Raw genomic sequence first — 14,914 nt, forward strand, 5'->3', positions numbered from 1 at the left:
TTAAATATCCGCTTCACCACCGATTTCCTAATTATGAAATTCAGCATTTTTTTTATTCCCAACAAAAATAAAAACTTGTAAGTCGAGAACAATTAGGAATGACCTTTTTGTTCCTCTTCTTTTTAAAATCCCTTTTGACTAAAAGCGGCAACCTAAACTCAAGATGCCTGCTCATATGCAATTATGACATCATCTGATTAATCAGAACATACTAAACAATGATTTTTGCAGTTGCCTTTTACACATCCATCTGCCATTTTTTTTGTGAAAATTGAACATCCTTCATGAAGTTTTAAATGGCTCCTTGTCTTCCTCTTAGCTCCCTTTTTTGCTGGTAAGACTTTGGTTCACATAGGCTGATTATTTTAAAAAATCTTGTGGCCAATTAATGTATTAATTTTGTTCTCCATATGTAACCCTTTAAGACCACTTGTTGCATCGTGAAATAGATTGCTGAGTGGGAGAAGCGAGGAAAATGAAAAGCTAACAACCTTTTATCTACAAAAAACTTTATCAACTGTCAGTTTCTATCTACAATCTAGATCTAGATTCTTCTATACGCTCTGTTGGTTCTTCTTTTGTTCTTTCGTTTTTTTAACGTTCCGACAAAAATTTAACATGATCAAAGACTTGATTCCAGAAACCTATACAAACCAAATTACGCCCCTATCCAGTGCACACTTTGGCTCGTAAGAATGGTACAGAACTTTTTTGAACAATGTCTTAAGATGTTCCGAATATCCAGAAAATTTTGAAAATCCCGCATCGTATTGAAAAATTGACTTTTACACAAAACCGCTGTCTTTTTTAACAGAAACTGAATTTTAGCAGCACAGCAAATATCTGCTGTGTGAATTGTGCTGATATACAAAAAAAAATGTTTGCTTTTTTCCATTTTATCAAAACCGTTTAAAGATTTTTTCCAATACCCAACTTTGACTTCGAAACATTTGAAGTAAATTATTTTTTTAATTTCTAATCATTCGATAATATTTCTATTTGCCTGGGTTTGGTCGATTGCTGTGAGAGTTTTAAATATTCAACTCTGATTGGCTGAAAATAACTGCAAATAAATTTCCATTATTCGGTCTCTTCATCATGAGGGATGCCAACGTGTATGGTAATGATAGATGAGTTCATATATTATTAAGAAGTCCATGTTTACGAAAGCTTGACCGATTTCAGCAGAGGTATAGTGCGGTTTTAAATTAACCGGAAAAATGACCATATGAAAAATAAACGCGTTTTTCTTGAATTGAATTGATATTAGACAAAAAAAAATTGAAAAAAAACATCGCTTAAAGTTTTAGCAAAATCAAAATGGTGCTATTTATTTTGCCAAATTTGACCTCAAAATTGATAAATACTGTTTTTTTTTAGTTAATCAAGTACTCTCCCGAACTGTTTGTTTAATTAGTGACAAATTTCGACTGTTGAATTTTCAAAGGTAGGACAAAACGCCTTAGCAGTAAGTTTCAATCAAACATTGGTTTTTTGACATCAAACGAAAATAGATTTTTTATACACAGTTGAGAAGATAAGTTGCCAATGGTTTTTCCCGCTTTCAATACCATGAGTTTAATTGGTTCAAACAAAATTGAATTGCAGCATACCAGTCCATTTTTTCATTTATATTAATATGATTTAGTTTTTTGATTGGATTAAAAGGCATGTAGGCATGTATTTGATTGGTTTAAAAGGCATGTAGGCCATAACTTTTTTTATATTTATGAGGAGTTTTTCTGGAAGAAAGTAGAACGATTGTAGATGGTAAAATTGACCAACATTGACAATTAGGTTTTTGATATCTATCATTATATCGATATTTATAAAGAAAACATAAAAACCAAAATTTATGTTTTCTTGGAAGGTTTTGTTATCTGCAAAAATAAGGAAAACTTTGAAATGTTAAAAAATTTTTGGAAATAGTAATGACTAATTTTTTATTCATTATTGTAAAGGAAAAGATTTCCATAGAAAATATGATTTAATTTTTGATAAAAAGCTACATATCATATATGATAATTAGCTTTTGATTTTTAAAAAAATGATATTTTATATTTGATGATAATGTTGTACAAAATGCAATATTATAGCATTGTACAAAGTTTTGCTTTAATGCGCTGAAATAAAAAGAAGATAAAGTTTCGCTTAGAAAACTCACAAAAAAACTATCTTCCTAGAAATTTTAAACTAGAAAAGTACTTCTGGATAGTAGAAATTTATTGTCAAATAAAACTAAAATGTATGCGTTGAAACAGTTAAAAAGTTCAGAGTTTATTCGTCAGGATTGTCCGGCTGTACTGTCCTAAACTTAAATTTTTCACAAGACATAGATTTTTTTGCAAGTTTTGTATGCGAAATGCTTTTTTCTTCTGTTAATTTTAGCGCATTATAACAATAATTTTTCAATATTTCTTGTTTTGATAGTCTTTCTTGAACGGACAGTTGGGACAATCAACGCGCTTTTCACGCGCTGTTTGGGCATGTGGAGATTTATTCTGTCTTAGAAATCGCTCCAAATTGGTTGAAGGAACCTTATTTGCTATAATTAGTTCATTACTAGGAGCGAAATTTATCACTTTGTATTTTAAATGGTGCGTGGGGAGATGATTTTCACAAAAAATCTCAAATTTATAATAAATTTTTTTCTACTTCACTGAAATTGGTCATGTTATTAATGCTCGATAGACCTCAAAAACAGTCGCCCTCATGCGAGCAGTCTTGTTTTATTTAGCTGCAATATATTGGCGCAACCTAAGTTCGAATATGATTGATATTTTGACTTTTTTCTTCCTCGTAACATTTTATTCCCCCTACGTTTGTTTAAAATCCGATTGTTTGGGAAATTGGCCAGTTGACTTACTACAAACGTTTTTAGTGCTTGTGTCTAATGTTTTAAACTCACCATATTTAACCTCGTTAGACAATAAAATTGATGCTCATGTAAGCGGGGAAAATGGTTAATTTTAAAACAATTTTCCATTGAGTATTCTATTCTTTTGAGCATTCTTGTTAAATTGGAGAAAAAACTGCATTTCATTAAAACATTTGATACTTGTTTTAGAACCGGGGTTGTTCTCGTTTTTTGTTGAGAAAGAGGAACATCTCAGATAACTTTGATGAAATTCCGTTTCTTGGGGCTACTTATTTCCATTAAAAATATCAAAATTACTTCTTTGATGAAGACTGCTCGTAATAGGTCAGATTCTGAACGCTCAGATTGCACTTATCGGCATTTTTTTAAAGGAAGATCAAAGTATATGGAGAAGTGTTTACATTTAGAAAATTGGTGATATTTAGAAAAAATGAAAGAAACGATACAAAAAAAATTTTAAGGTTTTCTTCAAAATATCCCCCTGCACGCTTTTTAAGATACAAAGTGATAAATTTTGCTTATAAGGGAGTTTTAAAAAGACTAAAATGCTCGGGTCAATTCATTAAGGAACATTTTCTAAGACGGACTACATATCTGTTTGCTCATTAATAGCGCAAAATATATCGCATGTTAACTGTACCAAATTGGCCAAATTGGCCACCTTTGAAATACTCTTACTTCACAAAAACTGATTTTAGGTAGAATACATATTTTTTATTTACCTCAACATAACAATACTTTTTGAATGATGAAAAAAAATCCTTCAAAAGTTGCTAGTTCAGATGTCTGGAGAAAAAACCACCTCGAGCACAAATACTTCGTCATTTTTTGAAAACAATCGAAACAACAGGCAACAGCTGTACACTGCATTGAGCACCTCGGAAAATATGAGACATTCAGCTTCGGGATTTGAACAAAATTCAAATTGCTATAGTAGGTGTTGCATATCTGGCATAAAAAATATGCGAAAAATTCAAAAAAAAACACATGGAAAAGTATTTTGACTGTGCAACTTTTAGCATTTAAATTGTTTGGTATGACTATTTCTAGAAAAAATATTGCACTTATGAGTCAAATAATGCACTTATGTATCAAATACTGCCCTAGTGTTTCAATTATTGAATTAGTTTTTCAAATAAGTCAGCATGCTGCAGTAAAGTTTTAGATTTTTCTGATATTAAATCAATACCTTTTAGATGCTCCAGAAATCTCTCATTTGTTTTAGATGCTGTCAAAGTCTCAATTCTTAGATGCCTAAATAATCTAAATAACCAAATCAAGCACAGATATTCCATCACATTTTTCACAATTCAAAGCAACTGGTTTGACCGCCCGGGTCGATGTTGTGGTTTTACGATCATCTCGACCGAGATGCTTTATTTCCAGACTCAATCCGAGACTAATTTTTTGACAATCGCGATCGAGATACGGTTATTGAAAAAAAATTTGCGACTTATAACCCTGTCCAGACTGGATTTTCGGTCACGGAATTAACATCGGCTCGACCGACAAAATCGAAAAGTACGTCGCGGACCTCGACCCGGTCGTTGTCCAGCTGTTTTGTCATAACTTTCGATGTCTTTGTATACAAAATTTCACTGAGCAGACTTCAATTGCTATTTTCTATCTTACAGTGTTTAGTTCTCGGCACAAGAATTGAAAATTTAGATCTATGGTTTTCCAGTTAATTTTGAATACTTAAGTATTGAAACCATTTTTTCGGTAACCATTTTTTGTAAGGTTATTTGGGTTTTTGCAAATTAATGGGATAAAGCTAGTAGTTTTATCTTCTTTTTTGGCGCCAATTTAAAACTTTTCTAGTAGAGCGAGCAGATTTTCAAATAAAAGTTAAATTTTGTCTACATTAGTTTTAGGTCGATCAAATCGCTTATCCAATCTCTCCCAAAAGCTATAGAAACCTTGATCGCAAGAAAATTAAGAAAATTGCGCTATAGGCAACTTTTCGTAAATGAACGCATCAACAGGTCTTGGACGGTTGTCGCCAAAAATAGCGTTGATGTATATTTTTTCTGCTAGCTTCAATTTTCAATCTGGTGAATACTGAACAAACTTTAAAGCAGTTAGCATTTTTTCATTCAGGGGCGACTAACTTGTTTACACAAAATTAGGTTAGAGGTTTTAAAAGGCAATAAAAACATTTAATAAACGAGGTCAAAAGATACTTTTGAAGAAAAGTCACATAAGTTATCAAAGTTAATCCATCAAGAGAACACAATAATTTTGACCCATATACTTAGCAAACGATCTCAAGCTAAATTTCATTATACGTTTAATGACATTTAAGCAACCATTTTTAGAGATCCTATCAAGTTAATGGCAGTTCAGAGCAAAAAGCAAGTGTTTCGAATAATCTGTTCAGTTTTGTAGTTTATTTTATTGTTTTCATGATATTGCTCAACTTTTGAAAATAAAACTATCAAAAAACGGTTTTTCTCTCATGTTTTTCTAGGCAGATGTGGGCAAAAACAGATCACCGTGTAAAAACAGAACTGTATACTTAAGTATACTTGGATATTCGTACCACGTGTTCAACTTTCATAAACTGGAAATACCGAATATATGTGCGCTTAATGCGAAACTATGATACGTTGGTCAAAAATGTAGGTCTTTTGCAAAAAATAACAGAGCCGAACCCGCTAATTTTAATCCACTCAAGTCCACTTAAGAGTCCTACGTATCACTGTATGCTTACTCATCTTTCGGTTGAAGGATGCTTATGAATTGTTTAGGTTTTGTGAAGATACTTAAATTTCACACCTCGATCAATTTGTTTTCACACCTAGTGTGTACCATTTTCATTGACAGATTTTTACTCCATTTCCTGCCACGAGCAGTCTGAAATTTCGAGGCGGCAAAAACACTTGGGTTCAAAAAGGAGGTCAACATCTTGTAAGCCGTGTAGGATTTGAAGTTTTGCTACTTTCCGATTTATGGCTGCTAGAAAAAGCACCCTGTGCCGCTACAGGGCTATATATTGCGATCAGTAAAAGCGGTGACGGCTGGCCACATTAACATAAAAGAATTTATTTAGGGTCTTCGCGTTTCGGTGATAATCGTCAGAAATGTTTTTCAGCTGCTGGGAATGATTTTGTTTTGATTGGCGACGAAGACGAAGCGAAAACAAAGACCGGTGGCAGGACGGAAACTGAAACATTACTGGACCAACGGATCTGCCGGAAACATTTGTTTACGATTAGAAAAACAAAGCAAACCCAGCACCACTATAACCATAAACCAACACTTTAATCAGTTATTTTTAATTTTAGCTTACCATTCTAATAAAACTTCATCAACTTGAACTACTTTCCAGAATTTAACGCCTTCTGGAAATATTGGAACAATTTTTGAAAATTTTCGTTATCTTTAGTAAGTGGGCTAGATTGTTTCCCACAAATAAAACGAGTAAAAGTGTCGCTTTTGGGAAAAGTTCCTTGTAAAATTCTCATTTTGGGTCGTTTTTCGACATAAATTTGGATATCATAATTTACTGTTTCGAAAGTTTTCTAGCTTTTCGCTAGAACTATCGCAAAAAAACTGGTTTATGAAAATAAGTTGTTACATTTTAACTTACAAGCTACAATAAATTAAAGCAACTTTTAACTGTTATTTAATCGCTGACACAGTTTGGTATATATTTCATTAAGAACCGCGAAATAATTTGGATCTCGTTTAAAGAAGTTTAAAAAAACCAGAACACTTATTGAAGAAACCTTTCAGTTAAATTTTTATGATTCGATTTGAAATGCGGCCGACTAATTTCTTCCAAGAATTTGATCACTCATTCTGCGACCCACAAAAGTACCAAATGTATCCTAGTAAGTATGGCATGACGCCTAATTATTACAATATACTGTTTTAACTTAATTATTTAAAAATATGTCATATTTGCTTCTTTTGTCGACAACTTTTATCGGAAAACAATTTAGTGAGTCCAGAGCCAGGGCTTCAAAAAATTGCTCCATTTTTTCTTATACATTATTTTAATTCTAATTTTGTGTATGTATGAGAATAATATGGCCGAAAAATGTTTAATTAAATTTAACGCCTAAAACAGATTAAATGAAATTCTACAACCACGGTAAAAAAAAACGCATTCAAAACAATTTCCAGCTGACGAGATCATTTAGATGATTTTTACTTTCAGGTAATTTTGCTATAAGCATTGTAGTAACATGCAGTGGATTAGATAGGAATTAAATAGTCGGTGAGAGAAAAAATCTGGAGCATCAGACAAAAAGTAATTGACTGGTTATTTGTCATTGAGAGTAAAAAAGTTGTTCCGATCTGTTTTTTTTTATTGTTTACAGGGATTATAACTTGTAATAAGCTAGGGAATGGAAGTTAGTAAGAAGTAAGAGGGAATACAATTAGAAAGTTAAGCCAAATGACCCTTTTTTGGGATGGAAACGAGGAACAATCTATCGTTCAGATCATCCAACTAACCCGGTCACTTCTTCTACAATTCTCTTCTTAAAGTTCCCTTCTACGGCAATTAAGTATCAAACGATATGCTAATTAAGGCCTCCCCCCTTACCCGAACAGCCCCCCACCCCGCCCGAACTTCTTTCCCACTATCTTGTCTAGCAGACCCATTTTCAACCCTCAGTCAGTTTTGAAAAGTTCCCAATGAAAGCTTCCCTGCAATCGGCCCAATAAGGAGTTGCAAGCCAAAAAAAAACTTCATTTTTGCTCTAATTTTCTCTCATTTTTGAAATTTTGTCCGAATTTCACAACTTGTAAACTTTGTTTTATCTTCAGTAAATCGAGTCAACAGACGAATATCGTAGATCGCAACAGAAGGTGGTTGTTGACAGCCGGATAACTGTACCACGACATAAAAATATACTTTTGAAAATAAGACTTACTTTCATTGCATTTAACAGTTTCAACAACTTTGACAAATCCTGAATTTGAAATAACATCTTGAAATTAAGAAGACGAAAGCGTGTATTCTATGTGAGACAGTTTTGTTTCACATTAATTGTTCTGAAATTTTGGGCCACTGATTCGAATTACCCATTAAAAACTGGATCCCTTTTAGTTGTCGTGCGCGAAATAAAAACGGGAGCAACAATGCAGACTAATAATTGCAACAACAATAATAACAGCAGCGGCGGTTCAAACAATAACACAAATATACTTACCAACAATAGTACCAATAATAATAACACCAATTCAAGCTATTCAGTTTCCTCTTTATTTCGAAAATACAAGTCGACCCGAGCAGCCGCTAGTGTTACCGCGTCGCTCCCCCTAACTTTGCCGGGAATTGAAACCACCGCATCCCAACTTTCTCTGACTTCTTTACCCCCCTCGTCACTAAACTCAGACCCCATTTTTCTGCCCCATGGATCACTTCACAACTCATATAACCACTCTGGTGCTGATCTTCTGTCGGAGCCGACAAATTTGGCGGGACTTTCTGGTACCCTGAACAATAATATTAGCCATCTAAACCACCAAATTAACCCTTCAGGGGGCTTAGTTCATACCGGTGATGGTCACGTGGACATTTTAGCCCCCTCCTCGACTCTTGTCACTGCCTCTTCTCTTGTGGCTGGGGGCGGGGGAGGGGGAAGTTTGGGGGACTGCGGGTCCTCCGTTTGTTCCTCGGCATCTTTGGCGTCTGCCGCTGCTTATGCTTATCGCAACACTCCTTATTACTATTTCTATCCAGGTAGGAAACATAGTTTTTCGTATTTCAAAATTTGTTTTCTTAATCCATAGTTACGATTACAACTTTTTCAATTCCCAGTTTACATATTTTTTTTTATTGCAACTGTTCATCATAATTAAATCGTTTCTGAAAATAAAAGCCACAGTCCAAAATTATTTAAGAAAATAATGATAAGTTGCAGCCAATAAAGTCTGCAATTAACGATAAGTGACAACCCGCAGGTAGCGTATAACCAAGGTATATGATATCTTCCATCACTAGCCTTGGGAAAACTTCTATCGAATACTGTTTTTTTTCATCATCGAAGTTCATATGGACAAAAAGATAGCGTTTCATACTCTCCCTACTTTTTTGAAAATCAGTGCGATGACTCATTATTGCTTAAATTTTAGTTTTTTAAAAAAAATAACTGAACATTTTGATAACTTGTTTTTCAAATAGTTACAATCAGGAGCGGATCTAGGATTTTCTCGAGGGGGGGGGGCGGATTTACCAAAAATGATTTACCAGAATTGATTTTCCGAGCTCTCCCATGGCACAAGGAGTGTGTAAGCTCTGACTTAAGATTTATTTTAAAAGTTAACTAAAAATATGTTCATTGTGATGAAGTTCAATATTGAATTTCTTTTACGCATTGGTGATTTCGTACAAGATTTACGTATATGGTGATTTTAATTGAAAACAACCAGAATTTATCTAAGTCACAAAAGCTGTAACTGACATCTCTCGTAGCCCCGTAAGTTTTTGAGCTCATAATGTTTTGGTTTTGATTACATGGCTTGATTGAGACATTCGTTTTGCATTAGTTTTTTCTTCACGAGGAATCTGAATGTCAGATGTTGGTCCAATTCGTTGTGAAACTTCTAAACTGTGATCAGATTTGATCAAAAGAAAAAAAATTGTTAAGAACTATGGTAGTTAGAATTTTTTAACCTACATTAGGAAAACATACTGTTGACTGTTGCTCTGACTGCAGTTCGACTGGCAAAAATTTTGATCGCTATCTGAAACACACATTGTTTTTTCTTTGAAAAAAAAACAAGATGTTTTCATTAGAAAAAAAAGTGTTCAAAAATTTCAAAACTTTTTCTGAATGTTTCGATTATTTGTTGAATTTATCTTTCATCAATAGCCAAACTAAAATTTAAAGCCTGTTTTTTAACAATTTTAATTTTTTTTAACTAGTGCTGGGACTGATATGATTTTGATACCACATAACACACTTGACACCATGCATATTTTCCTTCGGGTACCTAAAACTGGGCGAAATAAAAAAAAACACTTTTCGCCATAGTTCTTTTGAATTTCCTTCAGTCGCAAGAAAAATGATGAAACGTTTTAAGTTGGTTTTTGTACCGACTTTCCAAAAAAGTGATGACAAAACCTTTGCGCTCGGTGCGATTTTTTTCTCTAGACAAATTAATTATTTTAAAACTATCTGAAAGGTATTGATGACTTGAGCTGAAAATTAAAAAATATTTCACCTGTGATCGTTTTTGTGAAGTTATTTGTTTGAAAAATGCCAATTTGGTCAAACTGGGGCAATTAATGCGCAATTAATTTGTTCTATAAAGCATAGGCAGCGAAGTAGAACTGAGGCAGGCAATTTGTCTTGATAGTTACGTTTTTGTAAGCGAAGCTATCATTTTGTTCTTTATGGGCTTGTGACAAGATGACTTTCAAAAACCTGAAACAGTTAGTTACAATTTTGTTAAAATTTTTTCAGTTTTTTGCAAATTGCTTTATGCACAATATAGGGCAGTCGGAATATTCAGAGCTTCACCCTAATACGAGTAGTTTTGTTGCAGTTCGCTGTTCAAAGGGTTCTTTAAATATATTTTTATGGGTATCGATTTAAACAACTTGACCCTCAGCAAATATTTATCTTCTAAAAGTTAGTCACCTAACCGTTGTATACTGATGTATCCCCATATTCATCTTTTTATGCCTTTCAAGAGTGTTTTATATGATCATTTTGATTATGTTTTCAGCTACAATTACTTCTAGTTAAGTCTCTTTGCTTTTTTGAGATGCATTAGAGTTCATCTTTGTAATTTCGAGGCCCCATAAAACTTCCGATTGATATGTAAAATGGACTACGAGGTGCACCACTTGGAACAATTCAAATTTTACAAGAATTTGCATTATTTCGCCATTTATAAAGATAAATTAAATAAAGGAAATAATGAATAACATCAAAACTCAAAGCCTTTAAAATTAAAAAACTCATTAAATCAACTTGTTTTCAAACAAGCCAAAAATTATGATAACTCACACAAGTCATCACTTAATCCCATCGTGAAGTAACATTTAGCTGGAATATTTTCAAAAATAACTTTCGGTGAAGTAGAATGAGCAAGAAAAAAAATACGTACAATTTTAATACAAATAACGCCATGTTTCGAAATACACTTTTTTACTGTAAAATTTTTTCTATTGCTTTGAAAAATTTCATCGGCAATTGAAGAGCTTCCTAAATTCTCTTCAAATTTTCATTATTTATAAATATTAAGATTGTTTAATATATTTAACATTAAAATTTTGATGTTTAAGGGGCACCCGACTTTGCAGCGGCGTTCGACACAGGTGGACTGAACAGCGCGGCGGCCGCAGCAGCCGCAGCCCAGGCAGTGTCCAACTCCAGTGCAGTGGGGGAGCCGGAACAGTGCAAAGTGTGTGGAGATTACGCTTCCGGGGTGCACTTCGGAGTGCTCACGTGCGAAGGATGCAAGGTGAGCACAAAAGACTATACGGATCTCTTTAACTATTCCACCTTTTGCAAAGATTCGTTACTAGGTACAAAATTCAAATATGCTTAACCGTTGAAATTTTTGTTTCTAGGGGTGGCAAATTGTTATTAGGTACCATAAGGGGGTTGGTTGTTGAAGTTGTTGAAGAAATCCGACTATAACCGCAATAATGTACTGAGAGGGAGGGAGAGGCAGTTATAGCTGGATGTTGTTATCAGAGCCCCATTTTTGTTACATTCAACACGACATCCAAATATGACCCATCGGTGCAAGTTTTTTCTTTAAATTATGCGTGCGGCACAGAGCATTTTCAGAAAGTGGGGTCAATAGTCAATATATTTAATCAGTGAGTCAAAAAGTCGTCAATGATGACGCAAACAGGATGTTCCACTACAGCCAGTTTTGTGAAAGAAACTACAGCGACTCAGTTCATTACGGAGTGGATGAATGCATGCACTCTTTGCTCAAACTGGATTTTTTCAACAATGGGAAAATGGTTCGGAATTTTTCATCGCAGCTCGAAATACTACTCAAACTTATCATAATATATTATATCACTTGAACTGAAGTGGATTTGTGGCTGGTTTTTTGCGGAAAAAATACAAAAGCTAGCCCAAATTTCCTCTGCATTTCCGATGTTGGGAGCAAACAAGCAAAATTATGCTGTTTATTTTTGTCTGCAGGGTTTTTTCAAGCGCAACCACCGAGATGGTTCTTCAATCTCTAACTCTGACTCTAAGGGGTCATCTGGGTCCACTCCTCTGACGTGCAACCGGGACCAGAAGTGCGAGATCAACGTGGCTTCGAGGAACAGCTGCCGGAGCTGCAGGTACAGGAAGTGTCTATCTGCTGGCATGTCCAGAGAGTGTGAGTAGACCAAACTTGAAGAAAGCAACAACGTTATTATAAACATTTTAAATATTTCTTAATATATTAGTATAAGTGTCAGGTGGCACCTATTACATTTGAACATAATATGTTACATTGATATAACTTTTGCTCTCAATTATTGACAATTGACGTGGGAAGGGGGACGCATTAACGCCTGACCACCGAAAAGATCCCCCTTGTCACTATTTGAGACATCAGTTTCTTAGTCGATCAACTCTGAAAGATGAAGACAATTTCAGCGTCAGTTTTTTTCTAATTTTGAGAGAAAGTGTGCTCCAAAAAATGCGGTTCTTTGGTTGAAACCTTTAAAAAAATTTCACTTCGTTTTAAGAAATATTGTTCATAAGTTTTGTCATAATACGTCATTTACCGTATTTCGGGAGCCCTCAGAAATTGTTTTTAACAACCTAAAAAAAGCCGACCCAATTATTGGAGCACACACAATATCGAGAAGAACCTATAAGCTATCCTGTTTGTGATGACATAACAATCATGAAGCTGGTTTTTCATGTTCCGTGTTTTTTTAGGTTAAGGTTTGAATTAATTTTTCTTCGCTAAAACATTCTTTCTTTTCCATACAACACAAGCTATGGTTGACCGACTTGCTTAATCAACTATAATGGTCCATTTCTTGTTTCAGCCATCAAATTGGGCCGACGATCCAAAAACGAGAAAGTTATTCTAAGTAAAGATTGCGAAAAGAGTTCGGCCCGAAACAACGGTCTCATGACATTCATTTCACCCCGGTCGCTTGGCAATCCCCACCTCGCGTCTTTCTCCCCCTACCACGACTTGAAGTCCCCCCTCAAACCTTTTTCATCGAGTCCCAGTTACAACGTAACTGATGGGTACCTCAATGCTCATCGATCTTCAAATTACGGCCTTTCTTTCGACTATCCGAACTATCGGTCTGACGCACATAGTTTCTACATACCAACTCAACCTAACACGGGTGGAATATACTCGGGAATAAACCCGATGGAACCGATAAACTCGTTTGACCTCTACGGATCTTCGGCAGCCAATCAGAATGGACTTCCGCCCACGACTTCAATGCCTCAACTCTCGGCTCTTGGTTCCAACTCCAATATCTTACCTTCGCTTCAGATGCCGAAATTGGAACCGGTTATAAATGGGTCTGAAATCCAGCCTAATTCTACGCAACGAGACCACTTATCTCTTGCTTCGACTGGAAATAACATTATGTCAAGCCCTATTTATTCGAATGTGCCATCAGCCGATTTTTCAGGAGGTGCGGCAAATTTCAACACTTCGTTTCTGACACATCAATCGGCTGTCAATCACAATCATCATGGCTTCTTCTCAGCCAATCAGAACGAGAGTTTGAACAACTTTGCGAGCCATAATTCGGTCAATGTGAATGGCCATACAAACAACTCATGGTCCATAATTGACCACATTGTGACATATTGATTCTTTGCAACAACAAAAAAACTCGCATAAAATTGCCAATTAAACTTCGAAAATAACTTCATAAGGAATATTTTGAGCAGCTTCTTTTTTATTGACTAACAATTTTTGTTATGCATAACTTTGTTTTTAAACTTAAGTTACAGCAAAATGAGAAACAAATTGAAACAAAAAGAAATCTTTAACAAACTATAATTTTTGAATTTTCAAGCAAGTTTTCGCCAAATTTTTCTCTCAAAAATCTAGGCATAAAAATGTGGTAATTATTTTTGGCTTGAAACAAATGATCAAGAATTGTCCATTTTATGAAAATAAACCGGTTTATTTTGGTTGCCAGATAAAAAGATTTCGTTTTCAGATCTTCTATTTGTCTTGATATTTGTAAGATTGATGAGATACTGAAATATGTATAAAATATTGAAGACTGCACAGCAGATTTTGCATAACGATTAATCAAACAAATTGAGACAGAAGTGAATTGTTTCTCAGTTGATATTTTGGGTTCCCTAGTAATGCATAAGAACTCAAATAAAACTGATCTTCTGTTGAAAAAGTACAGCAAAATAGAACTTCGTGCAGAATCGATGTTAAAAAGTATAAAACATCTTAGAAATTTCAAATGGGTATAAACCTTTTTGAGTGCCAAATCCCTAAAACCCAGGCCCTAATTTTGTTTCTCAGAATGAATAAAAAATTTTTTCCTCAAAATGAAAAAAAATTGAGTCGAAATAAAATTAAAACGAGCACAACAGTTTTGTCGCAATAACAAGTTATAAAACTTTTGGTGCGTTTTTTTCAAATCTTTGGTTTTGGATGAAATTTGCAAGAAACTGTTTTTCAAAATTCAAAATTAAAATCTAATTGATTAGCAAAAATGGCAAAAAAGTGAACTCTATATCCAGAATTGTTAACGTTATCTTTTAAGACTTAATTATTCTGGTTATTGAGTCATGATAAATTAAATGCCTTTCATTCATGTAGCCCATGAGGTTTTTAAGTCTTAAAAGATAAGTTAACAATTCTGGATATAGAGTTCACTTTTTTGCCATTTTTGCTAATAGAGATTGTAATAAAACTTTAACTTGGGAAACTATGTTGAGAGCGAAAACGATCTTAAAAACGCACGCTATCATCACCACCATCATTTCATCGCGTAATACAGTAACATGGGATCAACATTACCAGCAACAAACGCTGGGTTTTGAAATTTGTCTTTTATCAATGGACAGGCTGAAGACAAAATAAACTCGCTGCTATACCAAGGCC

The 14,914-nt window shown here is 34.4% G+C and overlaps 1 protein-coding gene across 1 annotated transcript; it reads left to right on the plus strand.

Annotated features, from left to right (window-relative positions):
• The first annotated feature begins 7,972 nt into the window (after window positions 1-7,972).
• Window positions 7,973-13,651, plus strand: LOC134851971 (nuclear receptor subfamily 1 group D member 1-like). The gene is made up of 4 exons (XM_063868247.1): window positions 7,973-8,576; window positions 11,130-11,308; window positions 12,010-12,193; window positions 12,858-13,651. Exons 1-4 carry the CDS (start codon window positions 7,973-7,975, stop codon window positions 13,649-13,651), a joined length of 1,761 nt encoding a protein of 586 aa, XP_063724317.1.
• The last annotated feature ends 1,263 nt before the right edge of the window (window positions 13,652-14,914 follow it).

The sequence above is a fragment of the Symsagittifera roscoffensis genome, chromosome 7 (genome assembly GCF_963678635.1).
Source record: "Symsagittifera roscoffensis chromosome 7, txSymRosc1.1, whole genome shotgun sequence".
Taxonomy (NCBI): Eukaryota; Metazoa; Xenacoelomorpha; order Acoela; family Convolutidae; genus Symsagittifera; species Symsagittifera roscoffensis.

What these genes read in the sequence shown, in the direction of transcription:
- LOC134851971 (XM_063868247.1), top strand. Translation starts at nt 7,973, where the DNA reads ATGCAGACTAATAATTGCAACAACAATAATAACAGCAGCGGCGGTTCA. An exon ending in TCACGTGCGAAGGATGCAAG is followed by an intron (nt 11,309 to 12,009) that starts GTGAGCACAAAA and finishes TTTTGTCTGCAG; the next exon opens with GGTTTTTTCAAGCGCAACCA. An exon ending in TGCTGGCATGTCCAGAGAGT is followed by an intron (nt 12,194 to 12,857) that starts GTGAGTAGACCA and finishes TTCTTGTTTCAG; the next exon opens with CCATCAAATTGGGCCGACGA.